Here is a 24,358-nt window from a genome sequence, read left to right as displayed (position 1 = left end):
TTTGAAAATATTTGAATAAAACTTTATTAAATAAAATATTTTGTAATGAATTAAGCTATTGTTAATAGTCTCTGAAGAGTTTTAAATACTACCAAATAAAACACTTACTTCATAAAGATATTTCTCAAAATATATCATAATAATCTAAGTAGTAGTTCATACTATATTGGAAACAGAAAGAGAAATATGGTAGCACCCAACTGTATGAATGATTGCTAATTTACTACATAAAATAGTCGAATTTATACTACATTAGTGATGTAGTATGGCTAGCAATTACTGTTTAAATTAAGTGTGTTTATATCTGCTATTTTGTAATAATTATTTGAGTTACTTACAAATTATCAGATCGTGGTAGGAGAAGCTCACAGGGCATTCCTCCAATATAAACTCTGTATGAAGATTTTTAATCAGAAAATGTCAAGTTATAGCTAATAAATTGCTTCAAAATGCTCTCCTCCCACCAAATTCACTGGCCACTGCATACATTTTTTTTCTCAATCACTTATTATTGTCCATCATCCATTTATTCCATAAAAACCTATTGAAATGTATTATATGGGAGACTCTGCTCTAAGTACCAGGACACATCAGTGAACCAAGCACAAAGATCCTTGCCTTTGAGGGACTGGCATTTTAACTGGAAGAGACAAATAAACATGATAATCCTAACATTTTGGCGTGTTAGACAATATTAAGTAATATATTGAACATAATAACATAATGGGGATGCATCCCATAATACTTTAATGGGGACACATCCATCTGAAGACTATTTAATTCAAATAAAAACATAATTTTGTAGGGCATTTCATAATATAGGAATTCAAGTAAATAGCAGAAACACCACAAAGTTATCAAGACGGAGAGGATAGCTAATGGTGTAGGGGACGTTCAAATAGCATCAAGAAGCTGAGAAGCAGCAGATTTGATAGGCTATGAAGCAAATTGCCTTCACACTGCCCCAGCTGATCAGATCTGATCTATTACTTGAAGGCAAATAGAACGGAACCTACTGCCTTTGGCAGCTCATGGATGACTAACTGGTATCAAAATCTTTGCAGTGCCCAAACCAACCACTCAGCTCCTATGACAGCAAATCCAGGTTTCAAAATAAGGCTAAAGACAAACCTGAGTTCCGAAACACAAAAATGTTGGTTGAAAGAAAAATTTTAATTTACTTTTATTATACTTTTCATATAGCTGCTTCCATTTGGTCATTACATTAGGTGTGTACAGCTTGTAAACTCAACTATTACCTTCATTATAGATATTTGTTGATTTAAATTCTCCTACTAATCTCCTGCCTTATTCCAACTAAATAATAAAATTGGCAGCTAACATATATAGGGTCTTAATACATTTTATCCTTGCAACCGTCTTATGAGTTATAAATTGCAAATGAGCTATTTTACAGATGAAAAAACCGAGACAGGAAGTTAGATGGTTTGTCCAAACCACAGACAATGAGGCGTAGAGTAGGAATTCAAACCCAGATGGTCTGACTACAGTCTGTGGTCTTGACCATGCTCAGAAATCCCCACAGTTGTCTGGGCATGTGTGTCTATGATAACACTATCCTATTTAGCCTTAAATATATATTTACATTTTTTTCATGCCTGATCTTGTACACTAAAATCTCCTATCCTTTGTAATTTATAGTTTACCTAATTTTGGAAATCTAGCCCAGTGGATAAGGTTCATGAGAAGCAGAAAGTCGTCCAGGCTTCTTGCCCAGTACACTGCCTACTGCTCTCCACTCCCTCTCTGCCAATGGAATTCAGAGACAATAAAATGCTCTGAGAGCACTACTATCATAATGAATGTGGTGCAAATGAGATAAATGCATCTCCTAGAACTTCTCATCTTCCCATTAGTAGGGGAGTAAAAAACAAACATCTACACTTTTATCTCAGGCTTCCCAGAGTACAAGGATTGGGCAAGATGACCTCTGTTGTCCCTTCTGAATAGGAGTCTGTGCTTTTAAGAAATAATTTCTATTAATTAATTCCTTGATATTAAAAAGTAAGCAAATTCCAGCTACCATGGAGAGAAAGAAAGTCTTTTTTTAAAAAAAAAAAAATTAGATTTTCTACTTTCTGGCAACATGGGAAAAGGTGTCTTAGAAAACCCCATCTAAGAATAAGAATATGGACCATTCATAATATGAACTATATTAAAGCAGACAAAATCTTTACACATGCTAAATTGTATATATAAAATGTTTGCTATTTTTGTTTATAGTTATTTTATTACATATAAGAAATCAGTAGGAATATTTTCAGAACATTAGAGATGCAAACAAATGTGATTGAACTGAGAGCTCTGCCTCATAGAATCCTAGAAAGCACTTTATTTCATTTATAAAAACCTTTGCTTACTTTACCAATTACATATGTGTGAGCATGCATACATCTCCTTGATATTTAAAAACAAACTCTAGAAATCCTATAAAAATTATCTTTAATTCTCTGAATTGGTTATTCCATTTATCCACTCTATCTTTTTTATACATGCGTTCAATAAGCACGAAAGATCTTGAAAGTCATAATACAGAGTTTATACTTCTTCCTTCCGCAGAAAATGAACAGTAGTTTTTTTTTTTAAGACAAAATTGGGGTAACTCCATCTATGCTACAGGAAGACACGTTAGTGACAATACTAGTTTCTGGTCCAAAATTGTAGAACTGTAGAAATGAATATATCTTCTTAATAATCTAAATAGTAATCTACACTATATTGGAAATAGAGGAAGAAATATGGTATCACCCAACTATATAAATGATCACTTATTTACTACATAAACTATTACAATTTATATTGCATTAAAAACATTAAGTGATGCAGTATAGCTAGTAATTACTGTTTAAATTTAGTGTGTTTATATCTGCTGTAATCTGCCAGAATCTCAAAAGGAGGGAGACATGTAGAAAAACAATACTCGTTAGATGTTAGTTATATAGACATTGTTACCACCTGGTTCACAGCTGGTAAATGGAGAAACCAAATTCCATCCCTATTCTGCAGGTGAGTTATTGACCATTTTTAGTTTTAGCATTCTTTTGTACACCACAGTGCAGTAGAAAACACACCAAGTTGGGTATTAGGAGACTTGAGTTCTGTTACTGACTGTGACTAAGCTATGTGACCTCCAGACCTATTTCTTTATAAGCAAAATGAGGCAGTTTGATTAAATAACAAAGTCCGCCATTAATAAAGTTCTATGACTCAATTACTATCAGACTTGTGGCCACATGCCCTCTATGAATAACGTCCATCACAGAACCGGAAGGAATTACATCAGACCAAAAAGGAAGGCATACTGAGCATGGTTTCCATGGCAATGATTCATTCAATAATCTGTTTTTCTTCCTATAATATGGCTGAAAATAGTGGTTAGTCCTATCACATTGTGGTAGTGTTTAATATAATAGAACCTACTGGGGCCAGGAGGAGGCAAAGGGGTTAAAGTACTGGACTCCCACATGGCCAGACCCTGCAGCCTGAAACTCACACTGAGCGTGTGTGCATGTGTGTTCAAAATCCAGAGAGGCAAATGCGGATGGGATTGCAGTATGGCTATCCCCCTTGTGGGGTGATTTCTTGCTTTCTCTCTCTCTGTCACTCTAGAGAGTGCACACACCTTATAGCAAAAAGTCTCTCTCTAAAAATGAAATAAATAAGTAATAATAGAACCCATCATTTTTTCAAGTAACATATCCCTAACACAAGTTATAAAAATACATTTCCACATTTAAAAATCACCTCAAAATCCGAACATTTTTCCCATTTGAGCTTAGTGCAGTATTACTCCCATAGACATCAGTGAAGATTCTGCCTTGAATTGTTATTAGTGAACCTGGAGGAAAAAAAATGAAGAAGCATAAGAATATCTATCCATACACATAAAATCAAAACTCTAAAAATTTTCTCAGTATTTATCGAGAAATGACAAGATGAATTATTCAATAAATATTGCTTGGGTGGATGTGTGATTTATTTTTAAAATTTTCTACTTTATATCAAAAAGTAAAATAACTCCTAGATGAAATAAAATTTAAATACACAAATAAAACTATAAAAACTCTTAAAAAATGTATATAATAGTTATGTGGTCAGGGTAGTGGGATCTTCTATAATATACAAATGAAAAAAGAAATAACAATGGTTAAGATCTATAGATTTGATAATAAAAATTAAAATTGGTCTGTATAACAGAAAAATCACTAATATTGAGTCATCAGAAGAGTCATGATGTATTTTTGCAGAGAAAAATATGCATCATGATTTTTCCAACAACCCAAAAGATTTTTAAAGCAAATAATCCTACATAAATGGTATATAAATGCTTAACATCCTTGAAATACAGTTTTTGTAACTTAATATGAAAAATGATGACTAGTTTTAAAGCAAGGAGATGAGCAAGGAGATGAGCACGTAATACATAAAATGAAAAATATGCATGGTCAGCAAGCATAAATTTCATCATATAAGGGGACCAGCAGTTGGCATAATGGTTATGTTGCTGGACTTCCAACCTAGTCAACTGTGGTTCGAGTTCTGGACCTGGCAGCTTAAAACACATGCGGGATTGATGCTCAGCATGGCCATTTCCTTTTCAGGGGTGATTTCTTGTTTTCTGTCTCTCTGGTGAACATAGGTGTTCTATAGTAAAAATCTCTCTTTTAAAAAAATCACATAAATTAAAGTTTTGGGGGGGAATGTAAAAACCTACTATATTTTTTATGTAAATACTTGAAAAAAGTAGTATCTAGAATTGTTAAAATTACAGAAAAGGGTATTCTCATATTACTGTGAGGATTACATAATTATACTTATTTTAACAAATGCTGAAAACAAGCTAATGTCCAATTGGGGAGAAAGTTAAATACAGTATAGTTGATTAAGATCCAGTCATTGAAAATCATTGTTAAAACTTTTAGTAATGTTTATAATCAGAAAAGTGTTATTTATAAGTTTGCTGGTATTATAATAAGTTCACATACTAAAAAGTAAATAAACTAATAATCACAAAACTTAACAGTATTTTAACTGTCTTATAACAGACCTGGAGTTCCAGATAAAGGTGTGATGCTCCTTATTGTTGGGGTTCTGAAACTTTTTGCCTGTAAAATAGTAATATAATAAATTGTCTTATCTCTATTTTGTTCCTTGTTGTTTTAATGTACTGTGTTTTTAACAACAGAACTACCTGAGTCTTGGTAAGTTATAAAAGATAGAGGTTTCCTTAGGTTTACTTCCTTTTGGGAGGTCAAAAGGCCACATCTGATGAGGTCTTCTTGTAAAAATGGTGTACGTCAACACATGGCAAGAGATTAAGCAGAGCATGTGTGTCTCTGTCCATGTCCCCTCAGAAACCCACACATACTCAATCATGAAGAACTCACCCTGATACTTACATTAATTTTCTTCCTAAGGCCCCACCTGTCAACATCATAGAGTAACTTTTCACCCTCTTAATTCTGTCATAGCCAAATTTCAATACATAAATTTTGGGAGTACACATTTAAACCATAGCACTAGTATTATGGAATGGGTCTATTTCTTACATTACTTATATTTCAACTGCCTCTATAACTGTCAAAATAGTTCATTTACAGACAAGAAATAAAGCTTAGAACACTTTCTGATTATTCTGGGTCTTTTCCTTATCTCCTAAAAGTCCCCTTTCAGTTCAAAATAGCCTGGAATTTTACAGTGTATTCTTCCTTTTGTTAACAGTGTGAGCCAAGCTACAGTGATGGGGCTCTCTTGTAAAGACTTAAGATTTGGTGGAATAAAATAAAAAAGAGCTTACTTTTGGTTAAGCTCATGAAGAAAAAAAATAACACGGCAAAACATAGAAGCAAAATGTGAGGAAAAAAAAAAAAGACTCAGCAGAGTAATCTTCACTAGCAACACTACTGATAATTTTCTTGAACAACCCAGGAATAATTCTCGAGAAATGTTACACTAAATGAGAAATGAAAGAGAGAAAATTCCAGGGAAGTCACCATAGAAACTCTAATACCTGTAGTAGAGCAAATAATGGCTCCCCAAAGATGATCATGCCCTCATCTCTGCAAATATATTAGGTTCTATGGCAGGTGGTTGCAGATAGAATTAAGTTTGCTAATGAGCTGAACTTAAAATATAGGCAGATGATTCTGGATTATTCAGGGGTATGATGAGGAGTTGGTCACCACTGCAGGCTTTGAAGACAGAGGAAGGGGACCATAAGTCAAGGAATGTGGGCAGCCTCTAGAAGTTAGAAAAGGCAAGGTAACAGATTCTCCCCTGCAGTCTCCAAAAGGAACCAGCCCCTCCTAGACCACCTTGATTTTAGTCTGGTGAGACCGTTGTCAAACTTCTGATCTCTAGATCTATGTGATAATAAATATTGCTGCTGTGAGCCACTAAACTAATGGTAATTTCTCATGATACTACATAAGAAGCCAATGCATACCTGTTAGGGATACTCAGGTACATATATGAAACAGAAGGTTAAGAACAGATTCTGGAGTCAGGTTGTCTGAATTCAGACTTGATCTCTACAATTTCCTATGTGCATAACTTTTTATTCTGGAGTCAGGTTGTCTGAATTCAGACTTCTTGATCTCTACAATTTCCTATGTGCATGACTTTTTATAAGTAATAAAATTTCTCAGTGCCTCAGTTTTATCATCCATAAAATACAGGTGATAATATTAGTATACTATTAGAAGATTATTATGAGAATCAAGAGTTAACAATTATAAAATATTTAGAACACTACCTGGCACATAGTAAATGCTATATTATTAGCTATTATTTTTCAAAGAAATATATGCCAATGTCTTTTTTTTTTTTTTGCCAGAGAGCATGTGTGTTTGCCAGAGAGAGAGAGAGAGAGACAGAGAGAGAAAGGAAGAGAGAGACCAAACACTTTCCATAAGGTCCCTCCTTTTTCAGGATTTGGGACATGCACACAACTCTATTGTGTTTCTCAAACCACCAGGTCTAGGACTCCAACCGTGCGTAGGCCATGTGGGGACCCCACTCTTTTAACCATAAGGCATAGGCTGGCCTACCAATGCCTTTTTAAATGGCAAAATAAGAATTAGCTACTGTGAAAGGAAAAATATGACCCTAACCAAGAGAAAAGGTAAGATTAGGGTCAAAACAAAGGCTACAAAGAGAAAGGATAGGAAAAAGATGGCTAAGAGGGTAGGAACATCATGATTTGCTTTCTGAATTAGTATGGAACTGAAATAAAAGGCAAAGAAAGCCAACAGGTTTCTGGCTTGATTAGTGACAAGCAGAGAAATAAGAAGGTTTAAGGAGGAATCCAAAAAGTTCACTTTGAGATATTGTGAATTTAGGTGGTTTTGAGACCATTTAAGTATCATGCACTAGGAAACAAAACATGGCTTCACAACCAGAGAAAGAAAAGGGAGCTAGAGATATGTAGAAATCATTGAGCAATATATTTGTGAATTATGTGAAATTCTTGAGGACAGATGTCATTATTGTTTTCCTAAGCACTTCATCTTACACTGTAGTACTCAGTAATTGAGAACTTGTAACATAAATACAATTTTTTTAGAGGTTTTTTTTTTTTGTTGTTTTTGTTTTTTGCTATAGAGCACATGCGCTCACCAGAAAGACAGAGAAGACAGAGAGAGACAGAGAGAGAGAAAGCGAGAAATCACCCTCCAGGAGGGATGGCCACGCCACAATCCCTTCTCCATTCTTTTCTCGGGACCTTAGGCATGCACGCACACATGCCTCATGTGAATTTAAGCCACTGGGTCCGGGACTTGAACTTCAGTTGACTACATGAGAGTCCAGCAACATAGCCATTACACTAACTGCTGGTCCCCATAAATACAATTTATTAAAAATATATTGGATAATGCTTAGAAGAAAATGTATTAGGCAACTAAATTTCAAGTGTTTCGTATGCTACATGGAGGCATATTTCATATCATTACATTAGAAATTACATAGAAAGGAAAATTAATTATGTTTCTACTTAAAATAGATTAGTGGACCAGCTAGTGGCATGGCAGTGAAAGCAGGTGGATCCTACGTGGTTGACTGTGTGGTTTGAATACCAGACCCAGCAACTCGAGAAACATGTTGACACATGTGCAAGCCTGCACAAAATCCTGAAAGGATGAAGAGATGGGAAAAAAGGATTATGGTGTGACTACCCCCACGGGGGTTGCTTTCTCAATTTCCCTCTTTTTCTCTCTTTGTTTCTCTCCAGTGAGTACGCATGCCCTTTAGCAAATATAAAAGAATAAAATGAAATGAGTTGGTAAGTCTGATGAAAATACGGAAAAGGAAGATCAAACTAAAAGCAGACATGAAGAAAGAAGGGGGGATATGTGAACATGAAAATAATTTAATTTGAAGGTATAAAACTAAGAAAATTAACATAAAGGAGGGGGAAATCAGAAACAAAAGAGATTCAGTTACTACAGAAGATAATTAAAATAAGAAAATTATCCTTAGCTATATATTAATATATTTTTATGTGGAAATAGATAATAATGTGTAAAAATAACATGGTTCTCCAAGAAACAAAACAAAATTGAGTATATGTAAATTAAAGAGGAGAGCCCCACGTACGTTGAAGCTGCATGCCCAGCTATCCAGGTGACCTTTGCAGGTGTTATTTTCTGTGATAGGAACCCCATCCACACTGACTCTAACAGTGTAGGAATCTTCTGGCATTGGTCTGAAAGGTAAGTAAATAAATATGAGGAATATGATAATTCTGTTATTTAATGTATAGCATTAGTGAAAAAGATTGCCCTGGACCACAGATCATTTTTTGGGAAAAAAAAAAAAAGTATTTAGTTGGGGCCAGTAGGTGGTGTGGTGGTTAAGGAGCTAGATTGCCATGTGACCAACCCCAGTTGGAATCCCAGATCCAGTGACTTGAAAATCATATGGGATGTGTGTGTATGCCCAAAATTCCAAGAGGAGACCACAGGAGAAAGGAATTTGGCATGCCCATCCCCGGGGTGGGGGGAAGGATTTCTCACTTTCCCTCTCTCTGTCTCCCTCAAGCAAGCACACACAACCTATGGCAAAAACAAAACAAAACAAAAAGTAGCTAGAATCTGATCAATATAGAGTTAAATTCAAGTTTATATTATGGAAAGATGAGCTTCATCCTGAATCACCCTATATTGCAAATTCTGGTATAATGAAACTCAGGCTAATGCCTATTCTGACTACACACACTGCTGCTTCACACAAAGGACAGCAGGCCCAGCTGCAGTGGCACAGGTGGCAGCATACCACTCTGCAATGCTGGACCAAGTGGAAGACCAGGGTTTAGATCCTAGGTCAACCTGAAACACACTGGGCTGCAGCCCAGGATCCTGGCTGGGTGGAAGGCGAGGCAACAGGATTGCCATGTGACAAGAACCTGTTGAGGTTCTCTCATGAATTAAATAAAATAAACTTTTATTTAAAAAATAGAACAACCAATGCAATAACAACTAATGTAACAGTAATCATTTAAAACAATGACATTTCAACTTGATACTTTATGTTTTATTTTTTAAATGGATCAATTAATCAAGTTTCTCCCTAACTAAGTTTTTGCTTCTGAAAAACAGCCAACAAGCCTACTGTAAACGTAATCCTTTGGAATATATGCTACCTGTTTCTGAGGTCGGTATTAAAAGTTACAATTTAAAATGATTTAAGTTTTTTTCTAAGTTGCTAATTAATACACATACATTTGGACTGATAGTAAGGGACTTGAAATGTCACTCTATAAAATGATTATCTTTACTCTTAATGACTATGTGGAGATTTTGGACAAAGTGAATCAAACTGGATAGGAAAGCATAATTTTGCTATTTTGAGGCATACCATTGTAATATAATAGTGTCATTTATCTTCCAAAAGAGCTCAATAAGTATAACAGCTTTAATAATATGTAAAAGGACATAGAATACATTTAAGCATGCCATTATGTGGAAAAAGTATTATAATCAAATTTAATAAAGGTATAAAGTATTATTAGAAGCGTGAAATCAAAAATACTAACTGATACTCAGAAATACATTACTCATGCTAAAACTATTCTAATACTAATATATATCATTGTGATTTCTGATATGATTCAAATGAAGTTTAAGATATACCTAGTATAGCATGTAATTTGAGTCGAATGACTTGCATCTTTTTCTACATCACAAGTAATTGACTGGAAAGAAGAAACTAATTGCACACTGTTTCCCAACTCAGCATCATCAACTCCATAGTTAAACTGGTTTGCTTGAGAAAAACCTGGAAAAAAAAAAAGCAATCATCAGTTCTATTTTCAGAGATCTAACAACTCTCACTCAATAATGAATCACTCAGGAAATAAAAATAAATAGTCCTGAAGAAAACATTTAACCTATTTCCTATTTACCCTTATGATTGTAATACTCTTGAGAAGCACAATTGTTTAATTAATATATTTGAAAAAATTGCTTTAATGTGTGTATATATTACTGGATACTCTAGTAGAAATAATGAAGGTAGAAAAAAGGCAGGTGAAGTGAAGCTAGAGAGTAGGGGAAGGAAACACTATTTTATGAAAGATGAAATCTTTACCTCGAGCTCCTATAAAGCAACATCTGAAGTGTATTCTTACAAATAGATAGTTTATTTTGTAGGCGATCCCTCAGGGATGAAGGAGAATAAAATTTGGAAAAATAAAATTCAGGTACCACTGAGGGTGATAGAACTCAATCTTGCTGAGAATTTCTAAAGAAAATATAGAATGCTTTATTGAATCAGAGAATCAATGCAAAATATATTTATTCATGAAACCTGTCCTCACTGGTTGAGAGTTCCCCAAGGGGGAAGTAACTTCCTGTACACAGGAGCATGCAATATGGGTTCCAGCATTCTAAGTCACTACATCAGAGAAGTCCTTAGACAGTTGACAAAAATATGCCATGGCAACTTCGGGCATGAAACTGGATGCATAGATTCAGTCAAATGTCACAGCTGTGGCTAGAATTAGAGACAAGATCAAAAGGATGTGAGGTTGAGAACCAAAGGCATCTGATAGAGTCTACCTCTTACACCACACGGAACTGCTCGTGCCCTACGCTTTAAGCAAAATATCATCACCAAGTCTTCAAGGCAGTCTCCAGCCAAGAGTTCTGTTATAGATATAATAGATTTAGTGGGACAAGCCACAGGTCATACTACCGTGACTGGTCCTGAGTTTATAATTAATATTGCTTAGGCTCATCTCTATCATCCATTGTAGATTTCCCTTACCCTGAGCCAGCACTTCAACTAATGGGTGATACTAAGCTTCATCCCTGCGAGTTCTGAGCCCTTAGTTTTCTTGGCCTTTTAAGGATGTGGTTGCTGCAATTGCCCATTTATAGTTTCCTATCACATTGACCATGGAAGCCAAGAGGTACCCCCATGAATGCCCTGAACTCTAGATATACATCTCCCTATCTGCAATAAGTGACAACAACCCTACTTCTTCATGATAACCAGAACTAATAATCTCTACTAGTCTACTAAATGTGCTTGGTGAACTCAAACAGATCAGTAGTAGTGGTAGTTTTAGTTCCATGGAACCATATTGGGACCTTTGGTGAAAGCATTTGTTTTCTACCTGGAGACTCAGATCACAACTCCAGGAGAACTTAACGCTAAAAGAATTGAAAGTACAAATCCATTTCTTGGTCATTGGGAGTGATACTAAAGAGCAACTATTTCCAGTTCCATGCATTCTATCTATTGAAAAAACACAGCATACATCTGCCATTGGTTCAGTGCATATACCATATAATGGAGGACAGCATCCCATTCCACAGGAAGTTGTTCCCAAGCTCGCATTTCAGACAGGGTTTCAACAGGCTGTTCTATCATTCCATTTTTCTAGATGTTTCAGAGTAACACAGGTTTCATGGCATGGTCATGTGCCCAACATCACAACTGTTTTATTATAAAATACTTTCAGTATTCTAAGGCAATATATTATGGAATCCCATGGCTGTTAACTTTGCGGATTCTCAGAAGATGGTGCTGGCAGAAGGAATGTGGATAGAAAAAGCAAACCCTTATCTCAAGTAGGTGTCAGTGGTAGGAACAATGAATCAATGCTATTCCCATGAGAGGTGGGGAATAATGTAATTTGTTGTCACTAGGCAGCTGGGTAGACATTCTGAGTGGTGGTATCCTATTGAGACCATAGTGTTGGTCCTTGCTGTCTCTGGTCAGGCATTGAGCACTATCAATAGGTAGTTTAGCCTTGGTGGAAGGAAGTGCATGGTGTTGGACCACTTGTAGCCTTGACCATGGCCACTCTTCATGGGCCCATTGCACAAGCACTGAGCCAGCAGGAAGAGAAGCTCCTGGATGAATCTTCCAGTCTGTTTGTTTCAGCTCCTCTGTGAGGGATACTCTCTCATGAGAGTTAACCTGAGACATGTAGATTTGCATGTTTAGTTTTCATTATCATCAGTCCTTTTACATGCCTCCTTCTTGCTTCTAATCTCTCAGCACTGTTCCCACCAACCCCTAACCAATCAAACAAATCATCTACCACTTCCTAGGAGTGCATGTGTATCCTTACCCTCGATGCCCTTCTCTCCATGTAAAGCCACTGATGGCCATGTATACTGAGCACAGCTCTGCCTATCAGGGAGGCTGACAGTAGAAAGTGAGTTAAAAGAGCCCAGGAACCACACTGCAGCATTTACAAGTGAAATCAGAAATGATGTTATAAATATGCGAAGTGGGATACAAGAGGCACATGATATAGACAATCATGGTAGTGTTTTTCAGAGGGAGCAAGCCATGAAAATATCCATGATAAGTGTATTTTAGATAAAGGGGACAGAAAATGCCAACATCCTGTGGCGGAAGCACATTTGTGGATTCAAATAATAGCAGGTATGGCTGAAGAACATGAGTGAGGAGAAGTGGCAGGAGAGGAGACCAGAAATGCGGAGTTTATAGATTATTTTTATGAGAGAGAACCACTGAAAACTTTGAAACAGAAGAGTAGAATGACCTGACTTACGTTCTTCCAGATCACTCACTAGCTAATGTCCTAAGAATAGACTGGAGGCAGGAGTAAAGATGCTTCTCAGAGAGCCATCGAATAAATGATGGGATAAATGTTTGGAATGGTTTTAACAGAAAGGTGGAGGACAATAAGTGAAGACAACAAATACGAGTAATATTTTTTTTACGAGTTTTACTATAAAGGGAAGCAGAGAAATGGGTGGTAGCTGGGAAGGAGTATGGAGCAAGGAGAATGTTGGTGATTTTGCTTTTGCTTTTTTTCAGGTGGGTAAAGTCACAGTATGTTTGTATGCTAATGGGTAGAGCCAAAAGAAAGAGAGGAATGACAATGTGAAACAGAGTGGAAAGTTACTTTAACCTTATTATAAATTTATGAAAATTCAAAACTATATTTGGAAGTAATTAAACACAGATTTAGTATTTTATGCCACATAAAAACATTTTATATTGTTAAAAGAAGATTTGATTGTGAAATTAACCCAATAAACAATGCCTATAAAGAAGATTAATTGGATAATTTGTTATTAATAATTAAATCTTATAATTAGACATTCTTCTTATAAAAGCATTGAAAAGTACTTAGACTGTTCTTGTATGCAAAGTGCAGCCATCTCTGATGTTGTCTATATTCTAATATTTTTTGAATAATGTTAATTTAGGAAATAAACAGTTTTTGCCTAGATTACTTTAACATCTAAAATTCCCAAGTTCTGAGTTCTAAAAATATGTGCATTTAAAAACAGTGTTTTTCTTCTAATATCACAGTTACTTAGCATTAAAACAGCCAAGTTGATAGTGCTATATTTGAAATTATAAAACTTTTTCTTTTATGCGAGAGGATTTACACCCATGTTATATGTAAATTTATGGGCTATTAAGCTATCAGAACTTAACTGCCTGTACACTACACCATCCTTCAAATGATAATAAACTTAACATTGAAAAGAACAAAATGGTAAACCCAGAGATGTAGACTTAACTCCTTTAAATCTTGTGTGTAACACTATTTATAATACTATAAATAATATTATAATTTAGATGTATTATTTATAATACTAGTTTTATCCTCTCCTCTCCTTTCCTTTGCATACAGGAAAGCAAGCATAAACTCAATAAAAGGTAGCCATTGTAATAAATACCACTTTATTTCTCTGAACTTAAACTTTAACCAAATGATTCATGCAGCAGAGACTAAAGTACAAACATCAAGTTTACATATGAAAAGATAGTAGCCCTGGATTTTCAGTTTTGCATCTAGAAAAACAGCTACTACTAAAGAGGAATTGTGAGAAGACACATGAAAATATACCAAAGCAAGCTAGTTATAAACCACTCCTTCCTTTTGCAAACTTCTGCTTATCTCTAGAGTTCACATTGAATTTGGGAGACATGTGAGGGTTGTTGGCAACTAACTAAAGACTGGAAAGTTTTACTTGTGGTGTGGTTCAGGATGTGATAATACACATATTTATTTTTTATAAGGTACATGCCATATCAACAAATAAGGTAACATCTCTTCTTCAGCATTTTAAGACAACTACTACAATTTTGAAAAATAATGCCAACAAAAGATGAAACCATCTTTAACTTAGAAGTTGCTATAATATCAAATATATACATGTGAAAGTGTCCTAAGAGAACAAGTTATGGAAAAATAGGAACCCAGAGAGGACTCATAAATATTTTCATTATAAATTTTGCTTACAAAAATACAAGTTTAGGAATATTTCTCATTTTTAAGCTGATTCAAAAGAGTTAAAAAGAAATATAAGAGAGTCATTCTTTAAAAAATTTAATTTAGAGCGTAATTCTAAACAACTAATTAGGCATAAAGAAGACACCACTGGAAGTACTCCAAAGCACAGAGATTACAGGAAGGGTTGGGTGTACCCTGGAAACATAAAAGGTTGAGGCTTGGAATGGAAATTCCTGATAGTTGGTGTATATTTTTTTTCTTTTGCAGAAAAACTGGAGACAGGAATTGCCAGGCACGAAAACCTGGGTCTCCTGATAGCAGCAATCCAAAAGTAACGCCTGTGCTGCTCTCATGGAAAATGTCAGAGCTGTTAAAGCCAGCTGTTGTCCTGTACAAGGCAGGCTGTTTTGGTTTCTCTAGTAAAGAAAAAGTAATACAGAGAAGTTAACCTATTTAAAAGTGGTAACATTCAAAGCAATGTGACAGATGGAAGATAAGTTCTAAAGAATGAAGCCAAGACTGTAACAGAAATGCAAAAAATAATAATACATGGCTCTAAGTTTTAGGATATATATAGAGAGAGAAAGAGAGAGAGAGAGAGAGAGAGAGGGAGAGAGACCCAGTAATGAGCATTTTAGACACATCATCTTTTTCAATATTTGCAATAGTTCCAAGAGGCACTTTGTTTGTTTCTTTGTCTGCTAGGGCACATGTGCTTGCCAGAGAAAGAGAAATCATTCCCCAAGGGAGATAGACACACCACAGTCCCTTCTCCTTCATTCTTCTCTTGGAATTCTGGGCATGCACAAGAGGTCCATGGCATGTTATTCAAGCCTCCTGAGGGGGAGTGAACCACTCAGTCAGCCATGTAGGATCCAGCTGCTTTAACCTCTACACCATTGTTGACCCTATAGGTGCATTTTACCAAGGAAGAAGTTAAGACTCAGAGACGTAGAATACAAAATGGCAAAGATGGAACTGAATGCCATTCAGACTGGACTAAAGTGCATCTGCTTTGCACAATATTGTAAAAAGTACATAATCCTTTATTTTAACAAAATGTGTATGCCAGATATTATAATAGGGAAATAGCTTTCAAAAAAAGAAAAAAGGAGCCAAAAGTAAAGTGCTACTTTTCTCATCCTACTGATTTTTTTAGTAAAAAGGAACATGATATCAAGACAATTGAAAAATATGAGGTATAATTATAAAATAACAGCAGTATAGTTATAAACACTTCAGAACTTTTCAGGATGGCAATGCTCTTCATCAGATCAGTTATCTTAGAAGTAGATACAATTATTTCTACAATAATGACATTGCTAAAAACATCTTTACTTGGGTAACATCACTGTAAAATCTTTGGCTCTTAAAGTATAGCTTTTTGAGAAAAGTAATGCAGTTATTAAACTCTTGTTTTAAGAGTCAATATCACATTTGGAAATAGACAAAAGTCACTTGGATATCCCGCAATGCTAAGAGTAGATCTTTCAGAGAACTCATTTCTTTTTCTTTTTTTTTTTTTTAATAGAGCTTTTTACTGTAGGGAACATGTGCTCACTGGAGACACAGAGACAGAAAGCAAGCAATCACACACACACACACACACACACACACACACACACACCAGGAGATGGCTATACAACAACTCCTTCTCTTCCATTCTCCTCTCAGGATTTCGGGGACACATACACATGTGCCCGGTGTGAATTTCAAACCACCGGTCTGGTCCGGGACTGGTACTGCTGTCAACTATGTGGGAGTTCGGCACATAACCATTACTACATCTGCTGGTCTCATTTCCTACGTGAAGCATTTCTGTATTTTGCTTTCTTTTAACTTTTACAAAAATAAAACATTAAAAAGCCATATGGGACCAACATTTAGGTAATCATTTGGAATTTACAATTTCATTTAGAAAATTTTCTTGTGTGATTTAATAAATTAGTGCCATTTGCAACTAAAAACTGAAGTATCTGCTAATCAGAGACAGTATTAGAGAGTTATATGAATGTGATCCTTTCAAATAGAATTTGCTTAAGTTCATTCATGTAGCTATTGGAGCTCTGGAGTATTTTGCAAACTTATTAGCAATGCTTTATACAATTTCTGTATACAAGGACACCCCAAACCCTATATTAAAACAGTATTTGGTCATTTTTGTTTTAAATCACTTTACTGAGGTATGATTGACACATAAAAAGCTATAGATATTTAACATATGCAACTTGATAAATCTGGAGATAAGTATACAGCAAAACAGTAACGCAAGCAATGCCATAAACATCACTTCCAAAAATTTCTCCTAATACTATCATTTTTAACTTTCTTGTGATAAAACTACTTAACATAACATCTACCCTCTCAGGATAATTTTAATGACATGGTCCACTATTATGAATTACAGGTACTCTGTTATACTGTAGATCTCTAAGATGTATTCATTTTGCATAACTGAAATTATATACCTTTTGACCAATACTTCCTCGTTTCTCTTTACCCCAGTACCTGACAACCACCATTCTATTCTCTGATTCAATAAAGCAGTAAATCAGTATTTAGAGTAAACCTCTGAGAAATACACATGAAAACACACTTTTAGTCACCTCTAGGGTGGAGTTAATGCAGGTAGAGGGAAGACAAAGGTGAGGACAAAAGTATAAGCAATTAAAATTGGATTTAATTTTTCTATCAGTCCCTGCCCAATACAGAAATTGGGATTGAAGGAGAAAGTAGAAATTTACCATGACACTTCATGTTTCATTAATTTAGAGTCCTAAGTGTAACTACCCCAGAATGTCTGCAAAATAGCAAAAGTAATAGTTTTATTAACAAGAATGCTCCTCTAAAATGTCTTAAGAATAGTATTTTTTTCCCTACTTCTAACTTCTATGTTTCATGGTAAGGAGAAAATGAATCATACGTAACCCATGCTACAATGAAACGTACGATAGGGGTTGGGTGGCAGGAGATGGAGTCCAAAGTTTTGCTTTCTATTACCTTTCCTTTTTCATTAATATTTTATTTCCGTCATATCTTCTTAGTCACATTCTATCCCGACACCCTAAAATGTTTCATTTAATATAAGAATAAATTAAATGGTATTGCAGTCTTGATGAATAAAGCAAATAATTGCAGAGTGAACTTAAACATGTTTCTTTCAAAACACTTGCAAAAGCTGTGCCTTCATCTTCAGACCATGGCTGAAGATGAAGATGAAGAGGATGATGAAGAAGAGGAAGAAGAAGAGCCTGTCAAAGAAGCTCCTGGAAAATGAAGGAAGGAAATGACCAAACAGAAAGTATCTCCTGAGGCCAAGAAACAGAAGGTGGAAGACACAGAACCAAGTACATCCTTCCATTGGTTTATTGGAAACCTGAACAATAACAAATCTATTCCTGAATTAAAAACTGGTATTAGTGATGTTTTTGCTAAAAATGATCTTGCTGTCATGGATGTCAGAATCGGTACATCTAGGATGTTTGGCTATGTTGACTTTGAATCTGCTGAGGATCTAGAAAAAACTTTGGGACTCACTGGTTTAAAAGACTTTGGCAATGAAATTAAACTAGAGAAACCAAAAGGAAAAGACAATAAGAAAGATTGAGATGGAAGAGAGATGGAAGAACACTTTTGTCCAAAAATCTCCCCTACAAAGTTACTCAGGATGAATTAAAAGAAGTATTTGAAGATGCCATGGAGATGAGAATAGTCAGCAAAGATGGAAAAAGTAAATGGATTGATTATATTGAATTTAAGATAGAAGCTGATGCAGGAAAAACCTTTGAAGAAAAGCAGGGAACAGAGATTGAAGGGCTGTCCATTTCTCTATCCTAGGCTGGAAAGAAAGGTCAAAATCAAGACTACGGAGGAGGAAAGAATAGCACTTGGAGTGGTGAATCAAAAACTCTGGTTTTGAGCTACCTCTCCTACAATGTAAAACACTTCAGGGAGTATCTGAGAAGGCAACTTTTATCAAAGTGCCTCAGAGCCAAAATGGCAAATCTAAAGGATATGCATTTGTAGAATTTGCTTCACTTGAAGATGCTTAAGAAGCTTTAAATTCCTGTAACAAAAGAGAAATTGAAGGCAGAGCAATTGGGTTGGAGTCCAAGGACCCAGGGGATCAATCAGTTAATGAAAGAAGTCAGCCCTCCAAAACTGTTTGTCAAAGGTCTGTCTGAGGTTATCACCAAAGAGATGTTCAAGTTTACGGTTTTATTCATGCAAAGATAGTCACTGACCCAGAAACAGGATCCTCCAAAGGGCTTAGTTTTATAGACTTCAACAGTGAAGAAGATGCCAAAGCTGGCAAGAAGGACATGAAAGACGGTGAAATCAATGGAAACAAAGTTATCTTGTGCTGGGCCAAGCCGAAGGGTGAAGGTGAGTGGTTTCTGGGGTAGTGGTGGAGGCAAAGTCTTAGGAGGCCAAAGGTGGAGGCAGAGGAGGCAGAGGTGGATTTGGTGGTAGAGGACAAGGAGGATTTGGAGGGTGAGGTAGCTTCAGAAGAGACAGAGGAGGAAGAAGAGGAGGCCATAAGCCACATGGAGAAAGAAGATGAAGTTGAATAGTTTCTCTGTCCCTCCGACTTCCCTTTTCCATTTGAAATAAAGGAGTCTGGGGTTTTTACTCTGTTACTGGTCACCGATAGAGCCTTCTGAGGACATTACAAGACATTGTGCAGTCCTTGGTCTACTTGGAAAGCTGCAGAAATAATGTTTCAAGGGAGATACTCTTGTTGGTTTTGACTGGATATTCATATACACTTTTTAAAGGGATGAGTGATAGAGCTAACCCTTGTCCGTAAGTTCTGAATTTATATTGTTTCATCACATGTACAAAACCATTTTTTTTCCTACAAATAGTTTCCCTACAAATAGGTTTTTTTGTTTGTTTTTGTTTTGTTTGCGTTGAGGAACTATAAAGGAAAGCAGAATGTTTTATATGATTTTTGCTTTAATGACTTAAGGACTAATTTTAAAAAGTCCTAAAATTGGGGGAGAAAGAAGATATTTCTTTCAGTTCAGTCATTAAATCCAGATCTTGGTATTAAGCAAATGATTATAATAATTCAGATGATCATGTTGTTATTGACCCTTGAAGATTTCAGTACCTATCAAAGGGGATAGAGGTTTATTACTCTGGCCAAGTGGAGAATACCAGTTGGGATTTTCTTTAACCATAAAGCTCTAAATGTAAAATAATCTTGAAAATACATTGACTTTGGCAAAAACAACAACAACAACAACAAAACAACCATACCTTCTCCTTTGATAGTCAGCCTTGTTGCTCCATTTATGCTCCCATATTTAGGTATTATTTCTGTGACTTTGGGGGTTATTTTAGAGCCATCTGGAAAATATTAAAGTATGGAAATGGTAGAATCATCAAGTTCTTCATTTTAAGCATCAAATTTTGTACCAAATTTCATGACATTGTAAAAAAAAATTGTAGGATATTTTAGGACTGAAAATATAATATATCCAGGTTTTATTTTGGACTCTATTACTGATCAATGAGTCATCAACTTAGTACACACTGGCTTTGTGAAAAGCACTATTCTAGGTGTTACAAAAAAAGCAGAGATAATATATCATCATTCTTACCTATCATAATATAAAACACTCATTAAACTGCTAACTTCACTAGTTCTCTGCAAAGGGAAGATCTATCCCTACGCTTAGCAGCCCACGTGGCAAAAGATAACACTCACACATAGAAACAAATCATTATGAAAACTCATAAGTTCAGTGTTAGGTAGGTTGAAAGAACAGTCCAGATACAAGAATTTTTTTTTATCTTTTAAGAAGAAATTGTTTCCCATCACAGAGTGAGACTTCAGGCAAGATCATTTCTGGGATCTTTTCTAGCCTCCAGACAATAATAAGTTCTTTTCCTCCCTCGCTCCCTCCCTCCATTCCTTCCTCCGATTGATTTTTGCTATAGGGCTTGTGCACTCGCCAGAGAGACACAGCAAGATAGAAAGTGAGACATCACCCCTAAGGGTGTGTAACCATTCTACAATCCCTTCTCCTCTCAGGATTTGGGGCAAGCATGCACATGTGCCCAGCATGAGTTTCAGGTCACCAGTCCAGACTCCAATCTGCAGTCAGCCACATGGGAGTCCAGTGCCTTAACCACTATGCCATCTGCTGGCCCAATCATGAGTTCTTAGTGCAAAGGTCATTAATTCATTCAACAAACTGTTAGGCTCCTGAAGCTACAGAAATGTGAAACAATTTAAACTTTCCAAAAGCTTAGAGTGTACAGGATGACAGAAGAGAGTCCAGGGAATATGGGTGATTCACAGGGGAAATTTCACTCAGTCAACATGAGCCACACCAGCTTCTCGAAAAATGGGCTACCTGTCCCACATCTCAAAGGGTAAATACAAAACTAGCCTGGACTGTTTCTAATGGATCTACTATTAGAAAGGTAAAATGATTTCTAGACAAAGGGAACTGCCTAGTCAGGGATGAGCAAGCCACTCCTTTGGAGAACTGCAAGTAATTCTTTAAAACAATGCAAAAATATGCAGGGCCTAGACATTTTTATTTTCTTCTTAAACTATATGGATCTGGTAAGGGCTAAGGTCCTAAAACAAATTCCCAAAGTAGAGAGAAAAATTTAAGTGGAGACACACACATACACACACTTAAAAAAAAATACAAAGTATTGTTTGAGATGAATGTATGAGAAAAGGTTAAGGGAATTATGATCACATAATTTATTCTTGTCAAAAAATGTCTAGCGTGGGCTTCATTTACAATGGCAAAGGCTCTGCAGCCCCCAGACCCAAAGCCTCTGTTTCTGGTCTGTCTTTGCCAAGAGCTCGGAGATGTTCCTGCTTCCCGCACATTCCTAACCTGGGCCCCAGACAGCCAAGGGTAGGAAACTCCAGCCAGGGAGTTGGATCCTATCTCCAGACAAGGCTGCTCCTCACCTATCTCAAGTTCATCCTCCTGTTTTATCTCCCTGGACAACTCCAATTTCTTATCAGTCTCTCCCGACCCTCTCCTGGGTATTATTTTGAAGTCCCAGGGCAGCTGCCGCAGGAAGTGACTGACACTTGCCAAGAACACCCCTTCCTGTCCTACTAGGGGACCTTCCCTCCCTGCTGTGGGGAAAAAGACCCAAGAAGAGCGAGGGAGGGGAAGGAGAACGCAGGTGTCATCTTCCCCCACCCTGATTGGTCCTCCAGCCAAATTTCAGTCTCTTCAGTGGTGACACTTCAGGATGGGGAGGGTGGGAGTAGAGAGCATCATAATTCAAGCAGCAGCAGTGGTGAATTTCAAGCAATCGTTCTGTCTCTTTCTGTCTCTGTTAGGCCTGCCTTCCAGGTCTCCAGTCTCCAGGATCGCCATGTAACCTCACCCACAGCTCCCGCCAAGGGCAAGTGCCGGTGGCGCGTCTAGCCTCTCCTGCTACCCCAGGAGCAGAGGTAGTGTCTACGCGGACCTCTCTTGGCTTGCCTCCCTAGCGCCTCGACAGTTACCTGTGTGGGCATCCGCGGCACACAGCAGCAGACCCCAGAGGCCCCAGATCCTCAAGAAACACAGGTGTCCCATCGCAGGGGCAGTTCCGCGGAGTCCGCCCGTGCTCGCAGCTGCTGCCAGCTCTGGAGCTGGGCTCCCGGGCCGCCACTTGCTCGCGCCGACTGGCCCCAGGAGCACAGGCGAACTTGGCCACCGAGGCCCGCCCGGTCCCGCCCCCGGCTCTTGCGCTGCGCCGGTAGGATTTGCGCACACCCTCCTTCCCCCCGCCCTCACACACCTAGAACCTCCGCGGGAGAACGTCGCTGACCCGGGTCAGGTCTGTAATACTGAGTCCTCCACACTCAAACCTGGGTACTGATGTCCCAAGCTGTCCCCATGGATGCAGGGGACTTACTACTCTGGCGAAGATCAATGGCCAATTTCTCCGTCGATTTTGCTGCCTTTTCCTTTTTCCTTTTATTACCTGAAATTCGAATTTAACTCAGCTTTCTGTATTTCTTTAATTTTTTTTTTGTAATTTGCTACAGGGCACGTACGTGCACTCACTAGAGAGGAACACACACACACACACACAGAGAGAGAGAGAGAGAGAGAGAGAGAGAGAGAGAAAAGGAAAGTGAGAACGCATCCCCTGTGAGGAATGGTCAGGCCTCAATCACTTCTCTTTCATTTCTCCCTCCTCTCAGGATTTTGGGTATGCAGACACATGTGCCTGGTATGTTTTTGCAAACCTGGTCCAGACTCCAACCATGCTGTTGGCTATGGGATCCAGGCACCTTAAGGCCTATACCACCGGTTGGCCTCACGTCTGACAGCTCTAGCTGGGAGGGAAGGACAAAGAAATAGAAGAAATGATCCTAAAATAAGTAAAATAAATAAAATCAGGTCCTTGTTCTTGAGGAGTTTATATATAACTGAAGTTAAGAAAATTATTTTGTTACAGTTTAATAATATTAATCTCATACTGTTTTAGAAACTGCCTTCCTAAGTCACCTCTCTACCTAAAAATAGTGTCTACAAAGGTAGCAGTGACCTTACTTAGAACTGTCTGTAGCACTTGACATTGTGAACATCTTTCTTGAAATTCCATTCCTCTGGATAGTCTTAGGTTTCTTCCTAGTTCTCTAATCAATCTACCTCATATTTTTCTCTCCTATCTTCATGAAAGTAGTATTCCTGCAGGCTCTAGTCTTCCTTTCGTTTCTTCTATCTGGAAGCAGGCCAACTGAAAGAAGCAGTTGATTGAATATCAATTTGCCAATTAATTATTTGCCAAATTTACTAAATTTAAAAACTGTAAAATCAAATAGCAAAACTTAACAACTTTACCAACAGTAATTTAGCAGCATTAACAAAAATATTCAAGTTATTACTTATGAAATGTGTAAGTATATATTTTAATATTAATAAACAAAACAAAATTTAATGTGTAAATTTTTATATGAAATTATCTTGAATAATTTTGACTTCTTTCTGTTGCCTTCAAATTAAAATTAAATTAATTTAACCTAGCTTAAATTGGGAAGGATTTCATTAAAATGTATTTTGAATGCAATTTCAGTCAAAGGTCCGATTTTTTTTTTCAGAAGATTTTGAATTTATTAATTAAAATGGAATTGAGGGATAGGCTGAGTGATACAGAATATGAAAATGCTCTGGGCATTCAAAAGTAGAAAATACCATAAATACTATAAAATACTATAATTAATACATAAATACTATAAAATAAATGAGAACTAATTGAAAATTTTTTATCCCATATTATACACTGAAATGATTTCTCATGAGGAATAATTGAAATAGACTTTCCTATAGAAAGATTCCATATATCAGTAGTTTATAGCAAAGAAGAATACTAATCTGATTTTTGTTTTTCTGTTTTCACAAATTTTAACATTTTTGAGCGAATTTTTCACCGAATTTTCAGATGGCATATCAACCAGAAACTAGCATACAATATTTAATAAATAGAATGGTTATTCTTACTGCATCTTATTTTATTTCTTGACGTAACCCATACTAATCATGTGACCCATTATAGAGTCCCTTCCAGAAAGCTTCACTTTCTTTCCTACCAAGTCTTCTTGGAACAAGTTGAACACATATG

The 24,358-nt window shown here is 36.6% G+C and overlaps 1 protein-coding gene across 1 annotated transcript in view; it reads right to left on the bottom strand.

The window, feature by feature from the left end:
- LOC102480137 (fibrocystin-L) overlaps window positions 1–22,430 on the bottom strand; it is a 98,844-nt gene extending 76,414 nt beyond the window's left edge. Inside the window, exons 1-7 of the mRNA XM_006167933.2 lie at window positions 22,251–22,430; window positions 20,018–20,107; window positions 10,152–10,296; window positions 8,617–8,725; window positions 5,069–5,126; window positions 3,766–3,859; window positions 339–392 (exon numbers count right to left, since the gene is read on the bottom strand). Of these exons, the coding sequence (XP_006167995.2) occupies window positions 339–392; window positions 3,766–3,859; window positions 5,069–5,126; window positions 8,617–8,725; window positions 10,152–10,296; window positions 20,018–20,107; window positions 22,251–22,323 (623 nt within the window). The 5' untranslated portion in view covers window positions 22,324–22,430. The remainder of the gene's footprint in view (window positions 1–338; window positions 393–3,765; window positions 3,860–5,068; window positions 5,127–8,616; window positions 8,726–10,151; window positions 10,297–20,017; window positions 20,108–22,250) is intronic.
- Between the last annotated feature and the right edge of the window lie 1,928 nt (window positions 22,431–24,358).

This window comes from Tupaia chinensis, unplaced genomic scaffold (genome assembly GCF_000334495.1).
Source record: "Tupaia chinensis unplaced genomic scaffold, TupChi_1.0 Scaffold145257_1, whole genome shotgun sequence".
Taxonomy (NCBI): domain Eukaryota; kingdom Metazoa; phylum Chordata; class Mammalia; order Scandentia; family Tupaiidae; genus Tupaia; species Tupaia belangeri.
This window is presented reverse-complemented; position numbering and strand designations above follow the sequence as displayed.